The 27177-nt window shown below is 49.5% G+C and overlaps 2 protein-coding genes across 2 annotated transcripts in view; one reads left to right on the forward strand and one right to left on the reverse strand.

The window, feature by feature from the left end:
* Positions 1–381: 381 nt before the first annotated feature.
* FNDC11 (fibronectin type III domain containing 11) lies at positions 382–5250 on the forward strand. The gene is made up of 2 exons (XM_034787897.1): positions 382–490; positions 4285–5250. Exons 1-2 carry the CDS (start codon positions 382–384, stop codon positions 5232–5234), a joined length of 1059 nt encoding a protein of 352 aa, XP_034643788.1. The 3' UTR covers positions 5235–5250.
* A 957-nt stretch (positions 5251–6207) lies between these two features.
* The window catches only part of HELZ2 (helicase with zinc finger 2), a 48053-nt gene continuing 27083 nt past the window's right edge, over positions 6208–27177 (reverse strand). Inside the window, exons 8-20 of the mRNA XM_034787316.1 lie at positions 26837–26912; positions 21304–24832; positions 20160–20245; positions 19049–19183; positions 18582–18740; positions 17977–18121; positions 17140–17256; positions 16132–16327; positions 14652–14786; positions 13155–13373; positions 11256–11412; positions 10506–10673; positions 6208–9965 (exon numbers count right to left, since the gene is read on the reverse strand). Coding sequence (XP_034643207.1) covers positions 9844–9965; positions 10506–10673; positions 11256–11412; positions 13155–13373; positions 14652–14786; positions 16132–16327; positions 17140–17256; positions 17977–18121; positions 18582–18740; positions 19049–19183; positions 20160–20245; positions 21304–24832; positions 26837–26912 — 5244 coding nt within the window. The 3' untranslated portion in view covers positions 6208–9843. The remainder of the gene's footprint in view (positions 9966–10505; positions 10674–11255; positions 11413–13154; positions 13374–14651; positions 14787–16131; positions 16328–17139; positions 17257–17976; positions 18122–18581; positions 18741–19048; positions 19184–20159; positions 20246–21303; positions 24833–26836; positions 26913–27177) is intronic.

Below are 27177 nucleotides of genomic sequence, written 5' to 3' on the forward strand. Positions count from 1 at the left end.
TGCCCCTCCCCAGCCCCCCACACCCTGAACTCCCTGTGCCTCTCCCCGGCCCCCACCGCCCCCCTTCTCTGCTTCTCCCAGCCCCCCACAGACCTCCCCAGCCCTGGCTGTGCCTCTCCCACCTCCCCAGCCCCCTTCCCCCAGCCTTACCTGTGCCTCTCCCCGGCCCCCACCCCCACAGCCCTGCCCAGCCCCCCTTCTCTGCCTCTGCTTCCCCCATTCCCCCACCCCCTGACTTCCCTGTGCCTCTCCCCGCCCCTCGCCCATTTACCCCCCCCCACTGTCCAGGCCCCCCTCACTCGAACCCCCCCAGCCCTGCCCTGCCCGCGGGGGGCAGACGGGGCGGGCCCCAGAACCCGGGGGGGGGGGGCTGCACGAACAATGGGTTCCCATGGCAGCTGCCTGGGGCTGGCCGGAGCCAGGGCAGCCCGGCCCAGGAGAGGGGGCGGCGGGGAGCTGCCCCGGGACACGCCGCCCGGCTCGGCCACAGGTCAGGAGCCCCCCCGCCCCCGCGGGCAACCAGCCAGAGGGGACCCGGGGGCAGAAAGGGGGGCCGGGGGAGGGGCATGGAGGAGGGACACCTGAGAGGATGGTGCAGGAAAAGGGGGGAGGGGCAGGAAGAGGGGACCCCTGAAGGGAGGGTGCAGGAAGGGGGGAATTCCCAGGGGAGGGGCAGGAAGGGGGGACCCCTGAAGGGAGGAAGGGTGCAGGAAGGGGGGATTTCCCAGGGGAGGGGCGTGGAGAGGGGAGGACTCCCCGGGGTGGATGGCAGGCAGAGAGGAGTGGGTGGACACCCCCTCCCAGGAGCCAGCACAGAGGCTCGGGCGAGCCCCCCAAGGCAGTGGGGGGGGGGGGGGAGTCCCTTCTCTGTGCCTCCCTGCTCTGGGCACAAAGGGTGGAAGCCAAGGAGGCCTGGCACTCCCCAGCCAGCGGGGGGCAAGCCCCAGATCCCCTCACTGCCATTAGCAGGGCACCCCAGCTGCCTCCCTTCCAGCCCCTCGCCTTCCCTTCGGCTGGAGCATCAGCTACCCCCAGAGTGAGGGTGTTGCATCAGGGTCAGACTGGGCCCTGCACTGTCATGCCCATGAGGAGGAACAATTACTTCTTTCTAGGGTACAACAGAAAACACAAAAGCAGCTACAGTTCAGCACTACCCGACCCTGAGACCGGGCTCTCCCTAGACTGCCCCCTTAGGCCTGCTGGCTGGGATTGTCCAAGGCTCCTCAGGGAATTAGGCACCTCACTCCCAACAATTTACATCAGCCTCAGTTACTAACGCTGAACCCATTGTTAAAATCTAAATTCACTTCTCCCTCAGCCCGCTGCCTCATTTGCCTTTCTCTGAACAAACTGCAAGGCATAAGCCAATTTCACTGTCAGGTATAGTCAGTTTCACTTTCAGCATCTTCCCTGCTTTCATTTTTTTTAGGCCCTAATTCCTGCAATTGTTGCATGCAGCTAGATCAGGGGTCGGCACCTTTCAGAAGTGCTGTGCCGAGTCTTCATTTAGTCACTCTAATGTAAGGTTTCGCGTGCCAGTCATACATTTAACGTTTTTAGAAGGTCTCTTTCTATAAGTCTATAATATAGAACTAAACTATTGTTGTATGTAAAGTAAATAAGATTTTTTAAACATTTAAGACGCTTCATTTAAAATTAAACTAAAATGCAGAGCCCCTCGGACCAGTGGCCAAGACCCGGGCAGTGTAAGTGCCACTGAAAATCAGCTCGCGTGCCGCCTTCGGCATGTGTGCCACAGGTTGCCTACCCCTGAGCTAGATCCTCACTCCTCCATAAAGCCACGCAGGTGTTTTAAAAGCATCTCTGTCCAATGGAATGCAGAAATAATTATAGAAACATTTCTGTTGGATTTAGCTTCGTGAGAGCTCGTTTTTACATCATCTAAAGTTTTGGGCCCAATAAACAGCTAGCTCTAGATTACATTTTATACTGTGGTGCCCTGGGGCTGATCTGTGTCAAATTTTTGGCTTTACCTTGTTTTCCTGCATTGTTCTGGTGGAAAGAATAAAGTTTAAAAAATTCAGGACATGTTTGAATTGACAATATCCTTGAAAAAGTATCCCTGGGAATGAAGGGATTATCATTGAAATAAGTACATGGAGTGTTGGTCCCAGGATATCAGAGACACAAGGTGGATGTGGGAATATTTTTTATTGGACCAACTTCTACAGGTGAGAAAGAGAAGCTTTCCATCTACACAAAGCTCTTCTTCAGGTCTGCGAAAGGTACACGCTGAAAGCTCAAAAACTTGTCTCTCGCCTGTAGAAGCTGGTTCAATAAAAGATAGTCACTCACTCACCCTGAGAAATAAGTGACACTTTTGCACTTCTATAATCCAAAAACTGAAAGCACGTCACAAATTTAATTATACCTCATAATCTAATGCCCCATGAAGTTAAGTATTACCAACCACATTATATAAATGGGGATAATGGGGCACAGATTGGTGCTGTTCTACTGACTAGGTAACACGGTCTTGTCAGAAAACGTGAGGAGGAAGAGTAAAATTTCAGAATTATGGACTGTAAACACTTTATAAAATACAACTCGCTAATGCCATGGCTGTCAGATAGCTCCTTGAGAACTATTCTCCGTGTGTGGCACTAGCTCCCTCTTCGGGGTATTGAAGCGACAGCTTAACATTGCACATTTTCTTGGTCTTCCATATCAACTATGTTCAGTTTTCAAGTCTAAATATGAGCTTCACGCTGGCATCCAAAACAAGCTGCATTCTGGTTCAGTCATTATCACGGTCAGTAAAGATTCAAGAACCGGAATTTAGCTGACAATTCTGTTTTTGATACCTAAGCCATAGATACCCCAACTAAAAGAGAATACAGGTAGGTCTTCCATGGCTACATTGGCTCAGCGGTGGTATCAAACACGACCCTGGCCTTGGTCATTGTAGGAAACAGATACAACGAAGGAGACAGGGCAGATGTGGAGTTATAAAGGGCCATTTCCCTTGTCTCTTTTCTGACTGATTAACCATTACTTCGTTCACCATTGTTCTCCACGTGTTGTGTGTCATGTTGTTACGGTGAAACGCTTATGGAATTACACGTTTCATCCACATGCAAATGAATATATAATGGTTCAGAATGAATTAATGTAAACTAAACAAAAGGTGGGGAGAAGACTTGGTCATTCAAAATGTTTACGTTTAGTAATGGGTTGCACTGTCAAGCAGAAAGGACACATGAGAGTTCCTCTCCTTACAACTCTGGTGAGCTAGCACTGGGACCATCCCATTCAGTTCAGGCCACTGCACTCCCAGAAAGATACTGATAGATTGGAGGTCTTTTAAAGATCAGTAGCCACGCTGATTTGAAGCCAAGATCCTGCAGCTGCCTAAAGGAAAGCCTAAGACCTGAATGTGTGTATTGCTTGGCTAAGCAAACTAAGGGAGGGATGTAGACATCTGCAGCTATAAGAGATGTGAATGACCAGCAAGAATGGAGAAAGAGAGAACTTAGGGTGGTATAAAGGGGTCTCATTAGAACTAATGAGATAAGGGGAAAATGTGAGTATCAGGATCAGTTATTTACCCCTTCACATAACACAAGAATCAGGGGTCACCTATTGACATTAATAGGCAGCAGGTTTAAAACAAACCAAAGGAAGTATTTCTTCACACAACACACAGTCAACCTATAGAACTCTTTGCCAGAGGATGTTGTGAAGGCCAAAGCTATGGTGGGGTTAAAAAAAAAACCCCAAAACAATTAGATGAGTTCATGGAAGATAGGTCCATCAATGGCTATTAGCCAAGATGGTCAGGGACGCAACCCCACGCTCTGAGAGAGTCCCTAGACCCTGATTGCTAGAAGCTAGGTGTGGACAACAGGGGATGGATCACTCGCTAATTGTCCTGCTCATTCTCTCTGAAGCATCTGGCATTGGCCACTGTCAGAAGACAGGATATTGGGCTAAATGGACCACTGGTCTGACCCCATATGGCTGTTCTTATCTATTAAACTAAGATATAGTCTCTCAAGGGAAATAGCAGGAGCCCAGTTGATTGGGATATTTAGGACTAGACTAAACAAAGCACTCAAAATCATAATGTTAGAAAGAAATGTTCTTGCATTGGCAGGGAGCCTGATTGAGTCTAACAGTTCTTATCCCATCTCTAATTTCTAAGATAATTTATAATTAATGTTAAAGAAGTATAAGGAAACAGCAGTCACCATCATGGTATGCTCCATGTTGACTGCTTTTCCTTTGGTTCTTAAATGATGTTATTGTTGCTTTCCTGCACAGCAACTATGAGTTTTGGAACCATGGATGTGTATTTGAATGAGATAGAAAACAATCTGCAGAGTATTTTGTACAACGAAGAGGAGGACCAGGAGAATGAAACCTGGAAGATGTACACGGAGAGGAAGAACATTGTGCTCGAGTTCCTGCACTCTGACTTGAGTCTCCACCTGCTGAAACGCCACCATAAGCGAATTGAGCTTCTGAAAAAGTGCTCTTATTACATTGAAATTCTGCCCAAACATTTGGCACTGGGAGATCAGAACCACCTCATGCTGCCCACCACTATGTTCCAGCTGATTGACCTCTGGAGATTCCAGAGGATGAAGAAGGTTGGAACAGTCCAAACCAAAATCCAGCTGTTGCTCTTAACTGACCTGTTAGAACAATTGGAACAGGGGCGGGAGGAGCTGGTCCACTTCCTGGAGACCTATGACATGGTAACATTCCTCGCCAGGTGGGACCTGGTCAAGCAAAAGCTGTCAAATCTGTCTGAGCTGATGGATAATTTCCTTGCCATGCTAGTGCCTGGACGGCTGTATGTCAAGCATCGTCTGGTGTCGGATGTTGGGGCTACCAAAATCCCACACATTAGGCTTGTTCTGAGTACCAAGATGCCAGTGATGTTTGATCGAAAGGAATCGGTGGCACATGAGGACTGGGTGAGCCTCAAGTGGTTTATCACAAGTCAACAGTCACACCCTGAACAGTATGAACTCAGGTTTAAGCTACTGGAGCCCCGAACCCAGCAAGAGAGGATCCAGTGTGGAATAATGCCGGTCACGTCCAACATGTGTGAAATCCGGAACCTGCTGTCTGACAGATCATACAGATTCACAGTTAAAAGGGCAGAGGTTTACACACTCGTCTATGAACAGTGGCGTGATACCATCACATTGAAGACAAAACCTTACCCTGATGAAGACATGGAGAGCACCACGTGCGAACCCTGACGGATGAAGCAGCAGACAAGAATTTTCTAATTTTATCCATTCAAAGAAGTTGAATAAGTAAAATTTAAAATGTATTTTTAAAGGTTTTTGCATAAAAATTGAGCTTGTTCTGTCTTAAATTGTAATTGTACAAAGTGCCTCATATACATCTTTATGGGCTGAAAACAACACAGTTTAATAGTCACCACCACCCCTTATGCCTCCACCCACCCTTCGTGCCATCCGTTGCCAGTGAAGGCCAGCTACCCCTTGTAGTGAGTAAGCTAAGCAGACTATAGCAGTGGGTAAAAGATGACCACATTCTGTCTGACACAAAACAATTTAGGGCAAGTTTATCCACTGTCCGGTGCCTTCCTACAAATCAACAGCCGACCCAGTGCCTTCTTCCCACACAATGTCCTCACTTTTCATTGCCCTTCCCCCTACCCCCGACTCCTTGTGTCCTTTCCTCATTGCCCCTTGTCACAGCAACAGTGCTCTTTTTACACGCACATACTCACCTGAATCCCAATCCCCATGATCGCTCACCACTGCCCAGTCTCCATCCCCAGGTTCCTTCCACCAGCCTCTGCCATGTAGTTGCCCTCTCATTTCCCGTCCCATGGGAATGCTCTATAGTGCATGAAAAGATCCTTTTTTGACTTAAAACAGGAGAGGGCAAAATCTCCAGGGATCAACCTCTGTAAAACAGTTTCTTCTGTTTGGGGTTAATGCTAACTTCCTCTTTTCCCATCTGTTTTCTGTCCAGATTCAGTTCGGTAGAATCCTTTCAATTAAATATAGCACAGATTCGACTCACGCATGGACACACACACACTTCATTCCCATAAATAAACATTTTTCATTTAATAAATTCAATCACCTTTACAATTATGGCTTAAATATGAAACAAGAATGTTGAGGTTCTTATTTAAAAACCATTAGCCGCAGATAAAAATATTTGTATCCAAAATGTTGTTCCAAATCTGTTACAAGTCACATGGTACAGACACACACACAAGATAAAAAACCTGTCCCATTTAAGGTTCCTTAATTTGCATTTCACAACCCGTAACATTTTATTTCCATTTAAAAACTGATTTATTGCAGTGGATCATATTCTACACAGCTGAACGGCTCCTCAGGAACAGCACCACGGGCCCACCTCTATTCCTACGGAGGATTTTTCTATTGGTTTTACTGCGAGCAGGAGCAGACCCACGGGCGAGTGCTAAAATCACAACCATCAGGCAGACTGAAGCCCGAGACACTGTTTACTCTACATGCAGATCACCTTTCGTGAACTCATAGGGTCAAAGTCTAGGCAGTGGTGGGGAAAGCGATGCTACTCTCCAGTATGAATGGACATGTACCACAAAGGCAATTTTCACACGTGTTTGTCTTCTGGCTGAGAACCCAAAGACAGCCCCTCACCCCAATCCTGCAGAAAGAACAAGCTGTATGGAGTGGGGGTGGTGAGGGTGCTGTGCTTAGATTGTACTCCAACCTCTTAGCTGCAGCCCATACCCACCCCGCCAGGACTGCTGTCAGACGCACGGCATAGTGGGCTGTGCATGACTTTTCAGGGGTTTCAGGACTGGGATGGACACCTTTCCGCCCAAACTGCAGCCATTGTGCTGTTCTTTGGGCATGCACCTATGGTCAGCACCAGCTGGAGTTCAACTCCTGATGTTTATGATGACAGGATATTTCCCACTCACAGCATCTCCCTAGGAAACCATTCTGATCTCCTATTTTACCATTCACAAGCCTTGTTTTTAATCAAACTCTAAGATGTGGCGCTTGTGATGTGGCCGACAAACCCCACACCATCGTTCCAGACACATGCCACTGGAATTATAGTGGGGGCTTTTTTCCTCCACCCCCCCCCCCCAATAAAAAAGGTTTGTCTTTATGTCAATAGTTTTATGTAAAAATCCTTCCATCATAAATAACTGATTCAAATCTATGCCTCAGAAGCTGGACTACATTCAATGAGTCTTTTCCATATGAACTTCTCTGATTCTGTATATCCAGAAGCACAATATCCCTAACGCAGTATTCAGTTATCAGGAATAGTCTCTACAAAACGTTACACTCATTGCCCTTCCTACTAACCCCTGGCTACAGAGGCTACATGATCAATTATGCAACTACCTATTTACAAAATCAATGCAACCCAGCAGTCTGAGCTGCGATCTCACTGTAGCTGGTAGGCCACAGGGCAGCATTTTCGAACACAAGCTAGGAGACGGATCTCTTTCAGAGTAAGTTTCCGGGAGGATGCTGATCTGTTGCCTTGTAAGAGAACAGTGACTGAACAAAGTACTTCACTCTAGACTTTACCTCACAAGATGTAGTAGTTTGGTGGGGCGGGGGGTATTGTGTTTTTTTAAATACAAACAAGTGGAAAATGGTACATGCCAAGGTAACACGGCTAAATAATGCTCAGCAGTATCAAACTAAGCCCCTACAGTGCATCTGATTCTCCTCCCATTTAGATCTGTTGTACACTTGTGTAACCTGCATTCTTTCCACGGAGAAACTCTGGATGTATACTAGAGGGAGGAGAATAAGGCCCACTGGGCTTAAAGGGACCACGATGAGTGTGTTAGCAATACAATGTTCTCTCTGCTGGGATATGTGCACCATACTGAAGTGTTTAACTTAAGGATTCCCATACGGGCTTTCACCATTTGTTTCACGAGTCCACAAAGCGATCTCTGTCCAGAGTTTATTCTGGAGCCGTAAAAACAATTGGTTTGCAAAAACAAGGCCCATCTGGAATCCTTGAGATAAGAGGCTTCAATGTGGGACAACTGTCAGGCCTAAGAACTCACCCGTTCTCTGCCTGTGGCACATAATAGTTTAGTCTCTTGAGGGCTGAAAAACTTTGGTGGTTGGGCTTAGTGTGCAGTGGCCTGTGATACACAAGAGGTCAGTCTGGATGAGCTGGTGATCCCTTCTGGCCTCAGATTCTATGACCAGCCTTTATCCAGTGCCCCTTAGAAATAATGAGGAAGCCGTCTACATTCTTTCCTCAGACATGGGACTTGGACCCATATGCTGCAGTACTAGCAGACGTGTGTGTTCTTTCACCAGAAACCAGGTCTATTACATGGAGGGCAAACAAGCAGTTTCAAAACAAGAAGTCGAGGAATGAGAACCTTCTGCACAGGTTGGGTCCTTTCCATGGCTGCACATGACTCAAACCGAACAGGAAGGCCCACGGAAATGGAGTAGGACATTACATGCTGGGTGTTCAGGTTTTCTTATTGCACATTCCTTCACATTGGGAAAGGAGCCCTGCAAACACAGCATTCATTCATCCCGGCTATAACTCTTGTTGAAGTCACAAAGGTCAGTAGTTACACCAGGGACGGCACTTGGCCCACCTTGTTTTCATTTGATTAAAAAAAAAATAAAAATATTGTAATGGCAGCTTGGATCAGTCTTACACGGACATCTACAGGTGTCCATGTGTTTGGTCTCAGGGAGCGCTGAGGCAGGCACACGTATAGTCAGAACTGGAATAATGAGATAAAGGTGCTGTCCCCCAGAAATACCAGGCCTACGTAAGCCGCTCCAGCTTAACAAGGCTCAGCGCTGAGCACCGTTCTGCCACTACGCAGGCATGATCAGAACTGAATTATTGGGAAAAATAATTCCTGTTCCTGTCAGTGTCCTGTTCTCTAGTGATTTACACCTCCCAGTTCACAGCAATTTGGCTATTTTAAAAATATATACACATACATATCACATGGCCAAAAGTATGGGCCTTTGATTGCAAAGCAAAGTTCACTGAGTTAAAAGTCAATAAGTTAGAAGCAGCTTTTAAAAAAAAAAAAAAAAGAGGAAACATTCTTTACACGAGGAAACATTTTCAAGTAAAACTAGGTGGGCAGCTTAAAAATATCTTTGCAATGTCAAAATCTGCTGGTAGAGCTTGTCCCCCACAGTTTTCATTTGCTTTATACTGGTCACCACAACCTCTTTTGCACTAAGAGTCAATAGGTCTATTTATAAAAATACTTGGCCTTGGCTAAGTGAGATTTACCAATTCTTAAAGGCCAAGAATTTTTTTTTTTGGTTTTCTCCCAGTTTCTTCCTTCATTTAAAATAAAACAGATTGTTTTTTCTGCTTTGAGAAATGAGATCGCCTTAGTTGTTTCCTGGCCTTGGTTTCAGAATTAGTGGTAGCACTCAGCAGCCTTGATCCTACAGCTCAGCTGTAGGTCCATCACACACCATCCTTCACCTCCTGATGAAGTGGAAATATCCACTTGGTCCCCAGAGAATAGCTGCTGTCACAAAAAGTCAGGATGGGAATTCCACTGAGGATCTCTTGGCTTCCACAAAACAGCACAATCTCCCCCTGCACCCTCAACTTCCAAAGCTTTTTGGTTTGCAAATGCTGAAAGTCTTGATCCAAGGTTGCCTTTTCATTAAAAAAAGCTTAAGGTAAGTGGTCAACATGCAAGGAAAGTGCAGCTTGCCAATCCCTGGTGCCTTTTGGTGACTGGTTAATGTCTGACGGGTAGAAAAGAGGCCTGAACACAGCATTGTTCCCCAATGTACCCATCAAACATTTCAGACAGGGACTGGTTTATCCAGTTGTGATCCATTCACATCAGTGAAGGGCTGACTTCTTTCTGACCCGAATGTCGTGAGCCAAAGTGCTGCAACCCATCCGTTTGTAATGCTCCAGCAGTCTTCTCCACAAAGGGTTGGATTCTAGGAGATAACGGTTTCCTGTTGGTAGAAGGGAAAAACAACAGTGAGCAGAAAAGGCTAATCTGTTTCCACAGAACACTTGGTGGACCTGTCTGTAACCTCTGGGCCTAGAGAAAAAAGCCAAACTGCTGGATAACCCGGGGGACATTTCCTTCAGCCCCAAAGTCCCCAGCCAGGGCCCAACCATTGCCACATAACCGTAAACATATCCTGTCCACGTGATCAACAGAGAAATACCAACAGGTCAAATTCTGCTGGACTAGAGATCCAGCATGCAAAGAAAGAATATGATTAAAACAACAGAGAAATAAAGCAATACACTCTGAATGTATGTTAACAACATGCGAGTGACGCATATGATCACTGCTCTCCACTCTGAAGGGTAGTTCCAATACATGGGTTGGTTCCCAGCCACTCGAACTTCAAAATTATTGACATTGTAAAGGATAGAAAAACGAAGACAGACCATCTTCTTTTGCCTTTAAGTTCGGATCCCCACTTCCTTTTACAGCGTTTCTTCTCCCACCCTAGCTTCATGCACCTTCCCAGGAGACTCACCTATAATGCAGAGCCCCTCTTGAGCCCGAGTGATGGCTACATTGACCTGGTTTGGGTCAATAACAAATCCCAGGTACTTCTTCTGCCAGCTTTTGGTGGGTTTCCTATCAATATCCGATCGAGAGCAGGAGCGTACAGTGGTCAGGATCACGTACTTCCATTCACTCCCTAGAGAGAAGGAATTGCACCAGTTTTATTGATGGTGAAGTTAAAGGCATTCAGCCAGAAAGTGTCCAGTTACGCTTCCCTACTGGAATAATATCCATTCCTCTACAGCAAGAGTCTAGACTATCGCAGTTTACAGCTGTGTTCCTACAGCATTTGGAGCCATTACTGTATCCCATCGTCATTTTTACGAGAGCAGCTGCCTTACTGCAGACCCTGGCTCTATGAAGAATGCTCACTTTAGCAACCCCGACCTCCCCTCCAAGCGTCATTCACATTTAACTTCTTCACTTATGTTCAACAATTGCGCTCCATCCACGTGGCTGGTTTTCTGAGACACAAAGATTTGGAGGATTTCTTTATATAGGTATTTCAAGGGCTCCCCTCGCTGCAGATTGAGACCAAGAATCGCCCAGAAAGCCAGCTCCGTGGGGTCTCTCCCGGCGGCTGAAGCAAGCCGTGACCCATGAGATTTGGTGATTCTGTGTGACAAGGTGCTGTACCCCACAGGAGGGTGGAGAAGGGTAATGACCTTACTTCACACCAGCTGAAATAGAGAACTCTGCCGTTCCCTATGGACCTTACCTTGACTTTTCATGATGGTGCAAACGGTCATCCCGCGGATACCCTCCTGGGTGAGACGTTTGTTGATCTCCGACACCTGGGCATTGTACGGGCTCAGGATGGCAACACTCACTGGCTTGATGGTGCCATCCAGGGTCAGCTGCTTTGCTATCCTCACCTGAGGGGGGGACACAACGTGAGCTCTTGCTCGTTTGGGGTGGGGGAAAACAGCCTTTTCCTTCATTCCACACATCGGTGGAATCACTGTGGAGGGAGAGAGAACAGGTCCCTCCGGCTTCAGACTGGTAAGAAAGGAGGAAGAGAAGACACGAGGTTCCCTCCAGCTTTATGCCATCCCGTTGATACCCCACTCAGTGATGCACTCTGGCTTCTTGTCCACATGGCCCCTTTCACCAACATTGTTCTGGTATGTGGTTGCACCGCTCATCCCAGCCTCTCCCCAATCTCCGTCCACAAGGCGCAGAGACCAAGGGGGTGGAGGAAGAGACTGGTGTCGAGCTAATCTTGGGCAGCAAAGCCAGAGATTTGAACGTTAAAGCAAGGAAACTCAGCCTGGTTTTCCCGGCCCTACCCATGGGTCTCCGAGGGCTCAGCGAGGCATAGCACAACTCCTTGCTGACATCACTGTGTCAACCCAGACCCAAGACAATTAAAAAGAAAAAAAAAAAAAATAGATGCAGGACGATCACATCTTGGTTTTGTGCTGGTAGCCACATTAACTAAGGGTGAGCGAGGGCTTCACACTGACACACTGCAGAGAGCCCTTGCTGGCTGCGACATCAACAGGACCATACATCTTTGAACTAGGGCTGGATATTTCAGCAAGCCCTGACCAACGCTGCCCCGTCCAAGGCAGACCAGAGCTGTGCTGGCTACAGCAGCGTTTAAAGGCAGCAGTTGTTAACACCACTAATGCTTTCCCCATGACCAGCGTGTGCACTGGCTCGTGCTCACCAAATAGTGCTGTATGCCGGGCTTTCCTGAACAACGTGGTCCAGCCCCACTAGCCAGACCAAGCCTGGGCCTGGGCCTCTCACTGGACGTGTGAAAATAAGTGAATGCCAGGGGCTGCCTGGGACAGTCCATGAGATTCCCCATGAGCTCCTGTCAGCTCCAGTACCTCCACCAGGGCCCCATGGACACCAACCGGTCACCGAGGGCAGGGAAGACTCATCTACTCTCAGTACTCCCTCTGCTGCTGCCAGCCACCAGGGAAGAGAGCATGGCTAAGAGGTAGTGGTAGTCTGGCCGTATCAGGGACTTGATAGACAGAGGGAATAGGGGAGCAGCCTGAGGGACGGGGAGACAGGACCAGCCCTATCCTTCCCCCCAGCTGAGTCCTAACCCTCACTCTCCCGTTACCACGCGAGTCCGTCCTTCCCTAGCAAGATACGCTCCATGCACAGAAACCTGCTTCTGCAGCTCACCGGGACGCCCTGTGGTATTTCACGAATGGCTGATTGATACCAAGACTGTCTCTAGCACACAGGAAGGTGGGGCCAGAGCTTGTCCGCGGTGCGGAAAACAGGGGTGGCTGGCAAGAAGCATGAGACTCCCTGGCAGACTGAATGTGGGTCCAAGACAAAAAGCAGCTCGTGAAGAGGACACAGAGAGGGCCGGGCTGTTTCAATGGATGCATTGACCTTATTCATGTTTAGATCTTATGCGTCTCTTAGCAACTCCTTTCAATGACAAAATGGCAGCTGGGTTGCATAGACTGAACACCGTCAATGTTTGCAGCTGATGGGCTGAAGAGCATTTCAGGCTGGATAACTATTAAATGGGACCCACCCAGCAAGCAAACAATACCAGATGCCGAACAATATGTCTGTAAGTCCAAGTGCTGCCTTACTCCACCCTCACCGTCTGCCAGCAAAAAATGTCCTGCTGGCTACTCACCACCTGTTCCACTTCTTCCAGGTTAGCCCTGGAATTCTCGTTCCCCTCCTCGGTGGAGACCATCAGACTCTGCTCCTTCCCCTCTATGTGCCCGAAGATGATTGCACAGCCGCTTTTGCATCTGTGTTCGAGTGCGCTGGTAGGGCGTTTAAGCTCAGGGCAGGTCGTCAGCTTGCTCTTGTAAAATTCCTGGGATGGGAACCTGCAGATGTCCTTTTGCTGACAGATCAAAAGGAGAGAACCTTGGGTGAGTAACAAAAGTGACAGCTCCGGGTCCCACAGTACCTCTTTAAGCAGGCTGTCTACCACCAATTTCTCAAGCCATATCTCTTCATACAACCGGCCACATAGCCATTCTTAATAGCCTCCAAAATGCTGCCCCCTATGGAAAGGACAAGCAATTCAGTGTCACCTGTATACAGATAGATATGGACAAGAGAGCAGGTGTGTAGATACGCATTCTGGGCACGTGACAACTGGGTGCCCAGCCCCTTGAGTTGTGTATTCCCATATCAATCAATTGCATGGGCAAAATCAGAAGCCAACCAACATTTTGCCCATCTGCTATTTAGAATATGCCCAATGCTTTACAGAAAAGCTCTTCTGACAGTTAACCCAGAAGGCAGCGCCCGCTCAAGCAGTGCAGTGACTGCCGTTTTGCCTGGGTCAGCGAGATCAACACTTGTGCATTCTATAAGGCAGCAATTCCTCCAGTATTTAACCCTTTGAAGGTGGCTATTGCTAATTAATGAATTCAGAGCCATCTCAGAGCCCGCATTATCCAGGAGGTCGGATTCGATTATCACAATGGTCCTTTCCAGCATTAGGACCTATGAATTATTTGTATTGTGACAGCACCCGAAGGCCTGAGTCAGGATCAGGGCCCAATTGTACTAGGCACATTGAGACAGGGACTGTCTTTCCATAAGAACAACAAGGAGTCTGGTGGCACCTTAAAGACTAACAGATTTATTTGGGCATAAGCTTTCGTGGGGAAAAACCTCACTTCTTCAGATGCAAGAAATTAAAGTCTAATTTATGACAAGACAACCTGTGGGTGTAGGTAACAAATAGGAGTATGGAGGAGGGTATCAGTGATAGGAATGTGTATTTACTGGCTAACAATATGCCAGTCAGATTGACTAAAGGGTTAAACTAAACAGATCAGCAACCCCCTGTGACCCTGTACCTGCCCTTTGTCAGCTGGCGATCTAAGAGGCGAGAAGAACTAGTGAAGAGGTGGCCAACGTACTAGGGAAGCTGAGAAACCCATTTTCAGAAAGTTCTTCTGCAGTGGAGAGTAGCCTGTCCTGACTAAAACAATATCTAGGAAGGCTCCCCTAAAGGTAAATACTCAGGGCAGACTCTGGATTAACAGAGGAGCATCCCGGGCAGAGGAGATGTTACAGCAGAATATCCGCATCCCAACGGGCTGGAGCAAGCCAACAGCATTTCCTATGGCGGGGGGCAGGAGAAAGACCACCACGGGACTCCTACCATGCGGTACTGCGTGTCCAGCATCTGGGCTTGGTCCCGGTAGCGTTCAAAGAGGGACATCTCCATGCCAAGGCTCTTGCAGAAATCATTGTGGACCACAGGCCGCAACTGTTTATGGTCCCCAAGCAAAACAACCTGGAATACATGGCATGAACACATAGGCTCCGGTTCTCTGCCTCTCCCACCCCACTCCTTCCAGTTAACTTGGAGGAGAAGTGTGTGTGAAGGCACATACATTACTACTATTTATTTCTATTCGGGCAGCACCTACGAACCCCAATCCAGGATCAGGGTCCCACCAAAGAACACAGTCCCTAGTTTACAGGCTAGGTGTTAAGACACTTTACTGAGCAAAAGCCTGCCAGAATCTCCATTATCTTCTCGAACTTCAGGGCCAGGGCCACGTGGGTCAATATGACAACCACAGCACATCTCATCACATTGAGATGGTCTATCCAGGCCAGCACGTTTTCTGGTTGCAGTGACAAATGCTTCCAGAGAAGGCCAAAATAGCATTCACATCTTCCATCTACTTCTCTCTCCAGCTCCAAATGTGCTTTTAGGAGAGTCAAGCCAAAATATGGATTTAGCAGGTTTAAAAGATTGCACTTGTGGGGCTGAGAGGAGATCCTTAGGTCAAGGAATTAGCTAGAGTGCATACGGACCAGTTTTATACTGCAGTTGTCACCATCATAATAGACCCCCATAAAGTGTGGGTGTTTATACAATATATTGACGTGTGTGTGCATGATGTATTTGGGTAGGTGTGTTTATGCAGAGGGGTGTGAATGCAGATGTACAATGTACACCTCTGAGCCTGGGATGCATCACACAGTTTGACTGGAATTGAGCCTCACTTGCAAGTTAAAAGGGTGATTTATAGTGGGGCAGAACACCCAGCATCCCAGGGCTCCTGCTTGGTGCTCCACGCTGCCGAACACGAGGAGGAGACACCACAAGAGTGCATGCATCACCACAGGGGCCATCCGGGACAGCCTTGAAATACGACTGCAAACTTCAATGAGTAGCGAGGTACGGTCTAGAGCAGTGGTTCTCAAACTAGGGCCGCCGCTTGTTCAGGGAAAGCCCCTGGCAGGCCGTGCCGGTTTGTTTACCTGCCGCATCCACAGGTTCGGCTGATCACAGCTCCCAGTGACCGCGGTTTGCCGTTCTCGGCCAACGGGGACTGCAGGAAGCAGCGCGGGCCAAGGGACATGCTGGCCGCCACTTCCTGCAGCCCCCATTGGCCTGGAGCGGCGAACTGCGGCCAGTGGGAGCTGTGATAGGCCGAACCTGCGGATGCGGCAGGTAAACAAACCGGCCCGGCCCGCCAGGGGCTTTCCCTGAACAAGCGGCAGCCCTAGTTTGAGAACCACTGATCTAGAGCGAGTGCAGAGCCAATGGAGAGATCCTCTGAGCAGGGAGTAATTCCAGGGGCAACTGACAGCGCCCTAATGACTTACCACTGGGAGGGACTCACCTTTTCTGCCTTCCCGTAGCTGACCAGGGGTATGAGGGTCTCTGGCTCAGTGGACATGGCGCACTCATCAATGAGGATCTGCTTGACGTTCAGGTTGTCCACAAGGCTGCTGGCAGAGGCAGCGGAGCACGTGCACAGGATGACATTGTGGAGTTGCAGCTCATGCACACGGGCGTCTGACAACAGGCTTTTGTACCTGTAGGTTAAGGTGAAGGATGTCAGACTCTGCACTAGTGGCAGCACTTGTGAAACTTTCACCTCGGCTCAGTTCCTACTCCGGAAATGGGATACACCTTCCCAAAGGGTTATACCCCACCCCACCCCACCCCAGCATGGACTGCTCCATAAAGGGTTTCTGACAGGCCCCATTGGAGACACTCTGCAGTCTGAAATCCATGGAACCTATAGCTTCAGGGAACAAACAGTCCAAAATTCTTCTACATCCCTAGTCCTGGTAGCTTCATTTTTCAGTCCAACAGCCCAGCGTCTCATGAACCACACAAGAGGAGCCCTCTTAGCAGAAATAACTCTAGAAGCACTCACAGCTTGCAGGGTTACCCTGAGGAAGTATCCCTTTATGCTCAGTTCACAATAGAAACTGCTTCATCTGATGCATATTCTCTCGGAGGATTCAGAGAGTGACGGTCTACACAGCATATTCTGTGCTATAGTTTCAACGGGATTTGGTTGTATTTCTCTCTCCCCCCCCAAAAGCAACCTCAGGAACATGATGTGGTTTGTTCTTTAGTTTCCATTTCCCATCTCGGCAACAGCTCAGAGGGCCAGATTCTCAGCTGGTGTAAATCAGCAACACTCCATTGACTTCCATGCAGCTATGCTGACTTACACCAGCTGATGTTCTGGCCCAGCAACTGCCTCCTAAACCTCTCCCTGATGGGGATTGGAGTGACTGCACTGTGGTGCATACAGGTACTGGCTATGTCACACGAATACAGCTCCACGACAGCCAACGATAGCCAGACCTCTCACGTGGGTCTCTTCACTCACTTCTTAACCTCCTCTTCTGAGATCTGCTCTCCTCTTTTCACTTTTGCATCAAAGTCACGGATTTTTCGCCAGAAAGGATTGGACGGCTGCCGGATTCGGTGATGCAAAATTATTTCACTGAAATTAAAAAAAAAGGGGGGATTTTTCAATATAAATATTATACACACCCACATCCACGCACATTGGGAGATGTCCCGCTACAATGGAGTGTACCAGCTTGGTTATACGCCAGCAGCATCTCTAAGGAAATACATCCCAGATTTTACATTTTCTCAGGCCCTATGCTTATTTCTCCCTAGATGGGCCAAAAGATTTTCTTCTTTCTATTCCAGTTAGTAAACTGAACGAATTGATAACAAATGTCAACATTTGTCAGAGAGCTCAGTAACCTATTTCTGAAGTTATCCAGAAAAGACGACGGCTTCATTCTAAATACATGTCCCAGCTATGTCCAAGCATCTGCCAGGGCTGGTGGGCAGCTGGAGGGACACACAAAAGGGGCCAATCGACAGAAAACCCTCCACTGAACATACTCAGAGAGGGAAAACATAGGGGACTTAACAGAGAAGACACACAGAGAGTGGCCTGGCATAGGCAGAGATGGTGGAGCCTTGTTCATGATCTAAGTGGCATCTGATGGTGCTGGAAGGATTCAGATTCTAGTCCAGAGACCCTCCTGCCCACAGTTCCCACTCCCAACCTGCAATCCCCCGTGTACGGCAATATGATGTATTTGCCCTCTCCTGAGCAGACTATAGGATAGCTTCCTGAGCTCCAGGGTGGGCTGAACTCAGGATACACTCTCGCTTTAATCTGCTTGGGGTTGCGTTGTCCTACCTGAGCTCCGGCTTAGGTTTTGCATCCCGCAGGGCTTTCCGGGAGAAGTGCCGGCTGCTCCCGGGGTAGGGGAATTCCATCGACTCCAGCGCCTCGCCATAAACCCTCAGAGGCTTCAGGTTCCCCTTCATCTTCAACAGCATCTCTGGGGAGGGAGTGGAATAGACTCCACTGAGTGACACCAGGACTCCTGCTCTTCTAAGATGCCCCCCGGCAACAAGCCCTTTTAGCTTCAGGGTCCCAATATACAGCCTTGCACTCAAAAGGCAAAGATCTCCAAGCTCCTTTGAGAGCAGGTCAGTGAGGGGTCTTTTATAGAACAAAGGGATGCTGGAGCAATCCCAGACTTCAATGCAAGCTGCACCAGGCACCCTGAGCACAGGGACTATCTGCTATTTAAGAACATGCATTATCTCGCTTTGCCAGATGTACTATTCCCACCCCCTCTGCAACTTCTGATCTGCCACTGCCTTGTTTGCATCTAAGAATTTCAGCCTAAGATGTACGCTAGGATCTCTCCCCCTCTTCACTCCCAGTTCCCCCAAAAAAGGGGTAAATAAAAAGCCTGTATCATGTGACCCCCAGCAGTCAGGATGCCAAGTTACCTGCAACAACGTCGACAGACTTGTTGGATGGGCCACAGTACAAGATGCATTTTCTTGCTTTTTCCGCATTGTCCAGAGATGGTTCCTTCTCCAGCCTCTCCTCATTCAGCTTGTTGAACCAGTAGACAATATGGACGCCAACCACCGTCTTCCCCGTGCCTGGGTGAAACAAGGTCTGCTGAGAACGTTCCGACACCCCGTCGTTGGCGAGTGGAGCAGAGGGACTTCCAGGCTGGCGTGTTTGAGAATTTAGAACTGAATGGATTTTCACAGCCCTGAGTGCCATTGCACCACCCTACTTCTGTCTCGCTTGCGTGTGGTCCCACAAAGAACACGTCACCTCAAGGCCTTGGCACGAATGTCACGAGCAGAGGACTCTGGGGGAATGGCAGGCCAGGCCTCAAGCGGCTTCCATAAAAAGTCCTATCACCCATACAAACGCATGCAGGTACCCCCTCTTGTCTCACCTGGTGGTCCCTGGATGAGAGTGAAGGGTTTTCTTAGAGCATCTAGGATTGCCTTGTTTTGACTTTGGTTGAGCTTCCTCGGGCTCCCAGGGATATCAAAGGTTTTTTGTGTCTGGAGTTTGGATTTTTTCTCTGCTACATTTAAAAAAATAAAGACAAGAACACACAACAACTTTAAACTGAGATTACAGAGGGCACCAAACAAGCAGCACACGTTGCAGTGTCACTGAGCACGGCATGGTCCAAGCCAAGAACTCCCAAATTTAATCCTACTTTGACACCAACTCCCTCTGCCACTGAATCACTTGTAAAGATCCAGAGGGTTAAATTTTAGCTGCTCTAATATGGCGGCTAGGTCCTGTGACTCCATTCCCTTTTGGAAAGGGGAACCCCTAGCCAGGGAACAGAGAAGAGGCAGATGCGGAGAACAGCAGAGCTCTCTCTGGGAGCACACTCGCTTCTCTATCATAAGGGCCTGGGCTGACAGCTGGGACTCCCGGGGACGTACCTAGGTAGAAGCAGGTAGCCCACAATACAAGGGAGCTGACGCAGCCCTGTCACAAACGATCTGCTTATTGGCTACCCATTAACAAAGGTAACCTCTGTCGAACCTAGAACCAGGACTGTGCATATATCCGGGACCTGTCAGATCTCAACACTCACATCAGCTAAGAGACCCCTGCAGGAACTGAGGGAGATTTTTTACTTTTTCTGCCTCGGTTTCCCCATTCACAGCGTACGGATAACTCTTATTCAGCTGCCTCACAGGGGCATTAGTTAATGGTTCCCAAGGGCTCCGACAAGAGTGGTATAAGCACAATGGAAGTGGCAGTGTGGCCTAGTGGATAGGATACTGGACTGGAACTCAGAAGACCTAGGTTCAGTTCCTGGCTCTGCCATTGGCCTGTTGGGTGATCTTAGGAAAGTCACTTCCCTGCCCTGTGCCTCAGTTTCTCCATGGAAAGAATGATACATAGTTCTCAAAGCATGAGAAGTCAAGTAGGAGCCAGATCGTTTTATTATCATCACCAAGTATGGTCTTAACCGTTGCCCATTTCCTTTGGGAACTGAGCAAGAGAAGCCTGTGCACCCGATGAACGTTTGCACCTACCTGTCTGGGGAGGCTCCCGGCCCAGCGCTATGCTCTTGGCGAGCTTTGAGGCATGTTGTAGTTTCCAGATTGCATTCTCTTTCCGGCTGATAGAAGGGAAAACAGAGAGTTACTGAAACATAGCCCCACATGGTGAAAAATGTGACACGCAGCTTTGTTGAACTGCCTTTCGTTAGCCTCCCACTTTGCTTTGTTCGTTCAACAAAGGCTCGAAGCAGAGCGCTAAAAGCAAGTTGTGAAGAAGTCATGTTGGATTAGTGTTAGTGTTACTTTGCACCGCTGACCCATTTCCCGCCTGCATGAAGAACTGAGCCAGGCAGGATTTGGGGGGCAGAGGATTGTATTTCACAGAGCAGCAGGGAGCACAGATCACATCCCAGCTGTTTTTATAAGTGAAACAGGGTGATTAGCCCCCAACTGTTCCTGAACCTCAAGGCACCAAGGGAGAGGTCACTCCAGAACTACATGTAGTTGTAGCTGGGTCGATCCCAGGATATTAGCAAGATGAGGTGGGTGAGGCGGTATGTTATTGGACCAACTGTTGGCGAGAGAGACAAGCTTTTGAGCCACACAGAGCTCCTCTTCTTCTGCTAGAGCTACCTCGAGTGAGATTGGCCGCCCAGCCCGTTAATGAGGCCGATTCGAAAGGCAGGCCATAGATCTGCCCGAAGAGTGGCTGTCTCAACAAGGCACGGTTGCAAAGGAACCAGCATAAAGGAGAAGAAGAAATCAGGGGGCACGGGGCTACTAAAGAAACCATGAACAACCTTTCAAGCTGAGTGGTTTGTGAAAGATGCTGTAGCAAGAGTGAGGTGAATTGCTACAGTAACAGAAGTCGGAGCTGTCACCCAAGGGCTGCCTCTTTTCCTAGCCCCTCAATCCTTTGCTCTTTAAGACAGCTAGGACTGCAGGGAGCGGGGTGTTTCGGGAATGGCTGAAAAAGTGACAACCCAAAACACAGAGCGCCCAAGGGCCTGGCTGATTTGCGTAGGGACATGAGGATTTTCAGTGGACCAGGTACACGCCTCAGAAGGGCTCCATTCTGTTTGGGAAGGCGGCATGGGGAAAGCTAGCCCCGTATCGGCTTTGGTTTGGAAATGACTGAAATCACCAGCTATGCATTGACTATCGCACCCATACTTACACATCTGGAAGCATCTTTGGAATGATCTCCACCGTAAACCTGGCTGAGTCCTGGGAGATCTCCGCAGGAACCGTCTCCATGGACATAAAATGGATGTAAAAATTCACAGTCTTCAGTCCACTTCTGTCCAGCTTCTCATTGTCACTACACTCTTCGGGCAGCCCATGGGCTACCCAAGTGTACGTAGCTGGATCAACCACGAAGCTGCCACCTGCCGTGCTCTCGTTGGACAAGCTGAGTTTCTGGAGGCTGTGGCTAAGACACGCCTCGTCATTACGGCGTCCACTGAGCGTCAGGCCCTCTAGCCGGATGCACAAGTAACAGTGGTTGAAGTCTACATCAATGGCGCACTCCTCTAGGAAGCTTTTGGTTAAGGAGAAAGTCCCCTGCAGCTGCTCTTTGCTGTTTCTTTGCTTGTCCCAGGTTATTTTGACATCCTGCAGGACAATGGAGTCGTTTTCTGCCACAGCACACGAAGCAGATTCCATAGCACTGAGCGGCTGCCACACCCTGCTATAGTCCGATGGATTCTTGTACTTGTCCTTGGACGCCTGCGTGGCGTAATTCGAGAAGCAGTTGATGGGCTTTTCCGTGTGCTCCAGACAGACGTCAAAACCCGGCGTCACGCTCCACAGCTGCACAAAAGGCACCAGAAATCCCCGATGAACCCCCGTGGTGAGCTGCAGCTGCACGGCATCCCCGGCGCTCAGTTCTAGAGACAGCCCCACGTAGTGCGAGCAGTCGCTTCTCTCCATTCTCCCCACCTGCCTCTGGCGCGTAGCCCGGCCCTGCCTGAGGAGAGCAATCACGCTCTCGAACTCTTCCTTTCTGATGGCCGCCAGCACGTCTTCCCACACCTGAGCGCTGAAGAGGGTGATGTGGCGGTCCCGAAGCGGCGAGGACCGTGGGGTGTGCTCCTTTGAGCTCGCCACGGAGTACATTCGCCGCCTCCACGTCAGCCTCATGCTGTTCCGCTCTTGGCTAAACGAGGGCTGTTCCACTAACTGCAGAGCCCGGTAGTTGATCACTTGGGGATCCGGAAGGGTCTCATTGTTCAGCGGGAACAAGGCTTTAAAGAACCTATCAATTCCCTCAACACTCACAACGAACGCGATCTTCTGCCGGACTTGGCACCTCAGCCGGGTGGCCATCTGCAGGGAGTGGGCCCTCTTCTCGTAGGTTACTGCCCGTAAGTTCTTCCTGTTGAAGTCCCGGCAGAGAAATTCGATGTCCTCCAAGGAGTACAGCACTGGCTTCTTGCAGAGCACGGAACGAAGGTGCCGCTGGACCACGACGTCCAGGTATCGGCGGATGGGGGAGGAGGCCCAGGTGTAAGAGTCGACGTGCAAGGAATAATGTCCTGCCTTAGACTGAGCGGTCGAGTTGGAGCGACTGAAATAGGAGCGGCTCAGCAGCCTCCTGAACTCCAGGACGATGGGGGCGAGCTTCGGGTGAATGTCATCGGTAGCAATGAGGTCAAGCATCTTGTGGACATCACGAGCATCCACAGCTGACTGGAGGTGCTCCCACAGTGGGGTCAGGAGGCTGAACTCACCCTGCCCAGCAGGGGCTGGGCCAGCAGAGGCTGGGCCAGCAGGCAGAGCTCCCAGGTGGTGCGAGAGGTGGATAGACAAAGGGATGATGTGGCTGTATTTGTTCTTCATCTGAGCCACCTGCTGGGGGTTGGGCTCCATTTGACACCGGAGAGGAGTGACGTTCTTGGTGTGGTCTTTGTTGGTTAGAAACTCGGCCACGAAGCTGTTGAACATGATCATGAACTCCTCTATCATCTGGTGGGATCCCCTGTTGCCTGGGGTACTTTCCTCATCCAGCCGGTCGTAGTAACAGTCTTCCTGCAGCCTGAACTGTCGGTGGACCCTGGAGAAGTGATAAGCCACAGCTACACAGTCCTCAAGGGTGTCAAAGCGAAGGGCCTTCGCTTCCCCACTGTAATGGTCCTTAATGATGCTCTCTGCCTCCTCGTAGGAGAGCTGCCGGTCCGAGTGGATTGTGGACACAGTGAAGTTCCCTTTCATCACCCTGTCTGTTGTCTTTTCTACAGTGACAAACAGGGAGATCACGTGGCGATCCTTTTGTGGCAGGAGGCTGCAGAGGTCTTGGCTGATCCGGGGTGGGAACATGCACAGCGGCTCCTTACCAGGGGCATAGTAAGTCGTGCCTCGTTTCTTCGCCTCCATATCCAAAGCACTGTCTTTGGGAACAAAGCCAGCCACGTCTGCGATGTGGATCCCAATCTCGTAACAATTGCCCTCATCTCGGACACTTATGGCATCATCCAAATCTTTAGAGCCTGCGGGGTCGACAGTGAAGGTCAGGTAGCTCCGGCAGTCCCTCCGATTCTCCTTTGGAGGGTTGGATTTGTTGGAGGTAATTTTGGCCAGCTCCGTGGTCACCTCGCTTGGGTACTTTTTTGCCAGACCGTATTCCAAATCAAGTATCTTCAAGCCTTCTTCCAGAGTCAAAGCCATGGGCAGGATGTCTGTTACTATGCCCAGAGGGTAGTAAAAACCTTCCCGCCAGGAGATAATTTGGACATAGAAGAGCTGACTTCTTTTCATCTCCTGGTTTATCTTCTCACACCTGACCACCTGGTACTTCCCCTTTACCAGTTTGCGAATGGGGACGACATTGGGTTTTTCTTTCAGCCCTGGGACGAATATTTTGGTGATGGTGTGGTCGATGGGGATCATCACGCGGGGGTCATACTCGTCCATCGTGCAGACGAAGGCCCGCTGTCGCTCGGCCTGCGTCAGCACCCCCACCACTCTCCCCTGGGGACGGAGGGTGCCGCCCTCAGGGGCGCTGGTCTGCAGGAGCTCCACTAGCACTTGGTCACCAGTGAAAGCCATGCCACAGCGAACTCTGCCTTTGATCTGAATGTTGAGCGGAGGCGAGTCTTCGAAGGCGAAGGCAGATGCTCTGTCAAACCCCTCTTTGACCAGCTCACACCTCTTGTACATTTTGGGGTGCATGCGAAGATACTCCTGCATTGTGGGAGAGGAGAAGTTGACATATTCCAGCCGACCGTTCTGCTGGTCCGACGCCTCGGAGCTCACGTTCAGCAACCCTTCTTCGGAAACAGTCACCTGGACGTTCTTGCTCTCATCCAGAAGCTCCTGGAGAATGGGATCATCGGGATTTGTGTTATCCAATTCGGAGGTCCAGGAATCCGTGTCGCTGTCGTCCTCCTCAAGCAGCTCCGTGCTTCCCCGGATCCAGCTCTGCTTGTCGGACACTGCCTGCTTAATCTGCTCCAGCGTCAGCGTTTCCGGAGTCACACTGCCCTTCTCAATGCACTCCTGGAGGAAGCGCTTCCAGACCTTGCTGCACTGGCCATAGGAGCACAAGGCCACAGCATCTCCCACCACGATGACCTGCGACTGGGCCCTCGTCATGATGGTGTTCAGCACCCTCGCTTCGTTGAAGAACTCCATGTTGGGGGAGGCGGAGCTGAGCAGGCTTTCCTTGGTGTGAACTGTGCTGATGATGATGAGCCGAAACTCCCTCCCTGCATGGAACAAGAGGAGAGAGGAAAAAGGTTACCTACGGGAACAGAGCGAGAAGGACTCTCTGGGTAGAGCATGCGTCTTTGGGAGGTGTCCGTGCTTACACAGCGCTGCATGTGGACCCCCAGGAGTGACAGACTAAAAACACCCACATGTGATCATGTCCCTAAGTTATAAGAGTGACTTGAGATTTAGCCCAATGAAACAGAGTCCTTGGTATCACAGGGGCCTCACACCCAGGCACCACATGAGGAGTCCAAGATAAAGCAAGAGGCAGAGCAAGGTGACTAATACAAGAGCAGTGTTCGTGGATTAACATTTGGATTTCAAGCCACTCTTCAATTTGACAGCGTTCTGCCCCTTGTTATCTGCTCCTCGTGAACACACGTGGGAATGGGGTTTGTTCACAGGGACATTTGGGAACGGGCTTTTCTTTCCAAAAACCCCAATGGGAATCAGAGGTTTCGTGCAGGAAGGGAAGTATTCACCTGTTTAAAAAAAAAAAAGTTTTGATCATCCAGTCTGAGAGTAGAAACAATGCCATCTGGCTCCGGTAACCATGAACACTAGGGATAACAAACAGCCAGTCAATGAGTTCATAAACCAGCCAGAGGCTGAAAATGGTTTGTCAAGAAGGAGGGATGTGGAGATGGAAAACATACACCAGGCATTCATTAATTCCACCACAAGAGGTCTCCGCTGCACCATAAAACCAAAAAACCAATAAAGAACTAGATCAATCTTCTCTGGCTTGAGAGTTAAAAAAACAAACCAAAACCCTCTTCCTTCAGCTCCCATGGCAGTCACATTTCAGCAAGGAGCCTCACTGGGAAGTCATGTGTCAGTTATACTGTGTCAGTACCCAGAGGCCTTTTCTCATGGATGCCCTGTTGGTTACAATGTATCACCTTCCTTTACATCATTACCAGACTCTCCCTTGGAATCCTGGGAATTTTGAATATAGACATGAATCACACCACGATACCCAGTCTCCGGGGCTCTGGCATGTACGGGCATCTCTGCTTGTATGGCTGCAGGCCGGGATTATAAAAGGGATCAGTGCCTATGTCCAGGTTTTTCATGCATCTCAGGAAATAAAGAGATACCCAACTAATTTCATGGGCTGACACTAGGATACAGACGTACTTCAGGAGCCCGGTTTTCAGTTTAAAACCCTATTCACGTGTAAAAAATGACCGGGAACCATTTTAAACTAGCCAGATCAGTTCTGGGCCCCTAACTCCTGTAGCCACCACTGCATGCCGCTGATGCCTGGGCATGACAAGGTAGTGATGGGGAGGTGGGTAATGTGGGGGACAGGAAGAGATCTCCAGCACTGCTGGCAAGGACTGAAAAGAAAGGCAGAGCTTTCTAGACCAGCAGCAACATGGAAAGGGGCTAAAAGCGACTCACCGATTTCTTGCGGAGGGTGAGGGGAAGAAAGTGTGCAAGCGCTTATTGTATCCTGTATAAAAATTTTAAAGTGACGAGTGATTCTGGGTACCCAATTTAGGTACCTTAAAGGGGTCCAGTTCTCAGAGTATGGTACTCAGCAGGGTCCCTTAAAAAGGTATCTGAGGCGGGGCACCCAACATCTCACACACACACACACACACACACACACACGGCTCAGCCAGCAGTTGTATGCTGGGCACAGGATAAGAACCTAGACGGAACAGAATGGCACCGTATGCCCGTGCGGCTGCCCCATATCCATATGGACACATCTGCTGCAGCTGCTCTCCCCTCTGCGGTTTACAGAGGAGGATACTGAAGGTGCCAGAGGCGCCTCGGCTAGTCGTCCAGCATTCAGTCCAGGTTGCCCCTTTACCCGTCTGCAGCGCCCAGCAGCGTGGGAATATTCTCCCAGCTTTTCACTGGTGTGACCACGCAAGTTCTCACTAGCCTAGAGGGAGAGCCCGGAGTAGAATGGCTCCTTTTTCCTGCCACTGAGAATGGATTCCATTCCTGCCAAAGCAAAAACAGCCACTCAGCAAGATACAAACCTGGTAAGTTTTCAAAGTTTTCCACTGCCACCTCTCCCAGGTGCTTCTTCCTCAGCTCCTGCCTTATTGCATTGACCTGGTGGGAAAGGGAGGCACAAAGTTACAACCCAGGGAGCAGCTCCCCAGCTCCCCCCAACCTGCACCCAGCCCCTGATCTCCAGAGAGCAGGTATCACACGGCCACTAGGTGAGAAGAAGATTTGATGGGCTCAGGCTTGTTTTATTTCCACCATCACTACCGAAGGGGCTCCCTAGGAACACGCAATGCAAGAGCATCTTGTTTAACAATCCAAGGCTCACCAGCCATCCGGGAAGGCCGGGCAAGCCAACCTTGGTGCATCC

Source organism: Trachemys scripta, chromosome 12 (genome assembly GCF_013100865.1).
Source record: "Trachemys scripta elegans isolate TJP31775 chromosome 12, CAS_Tse_1.0, whole genome shotgun sequence".
Taxonomy (NCBI): domain Eukaryota; kingdom Metazoa; phylum Chordata; order Testudines; family Emydidae; genus Trachemys; species Trachemys scripta.

Excerpts from the sequence above, each read along its gene's own strand:
- FNDC11 (XM_034787897.1), top strand. The coding sequence starts at position 382 with ATGGGTTCCCATGGCAGCTGCCTGGGGCTGGCCGGAGCCAGGGCAGCC. Across the intron at positions 491-4,284 it reads GCCGCCCGGCTCGGCCACAG|CAACTATGAGTTTTGGAACC; the intron begins GTCAGGAGCCCC and ends TTTCCTGCACAG.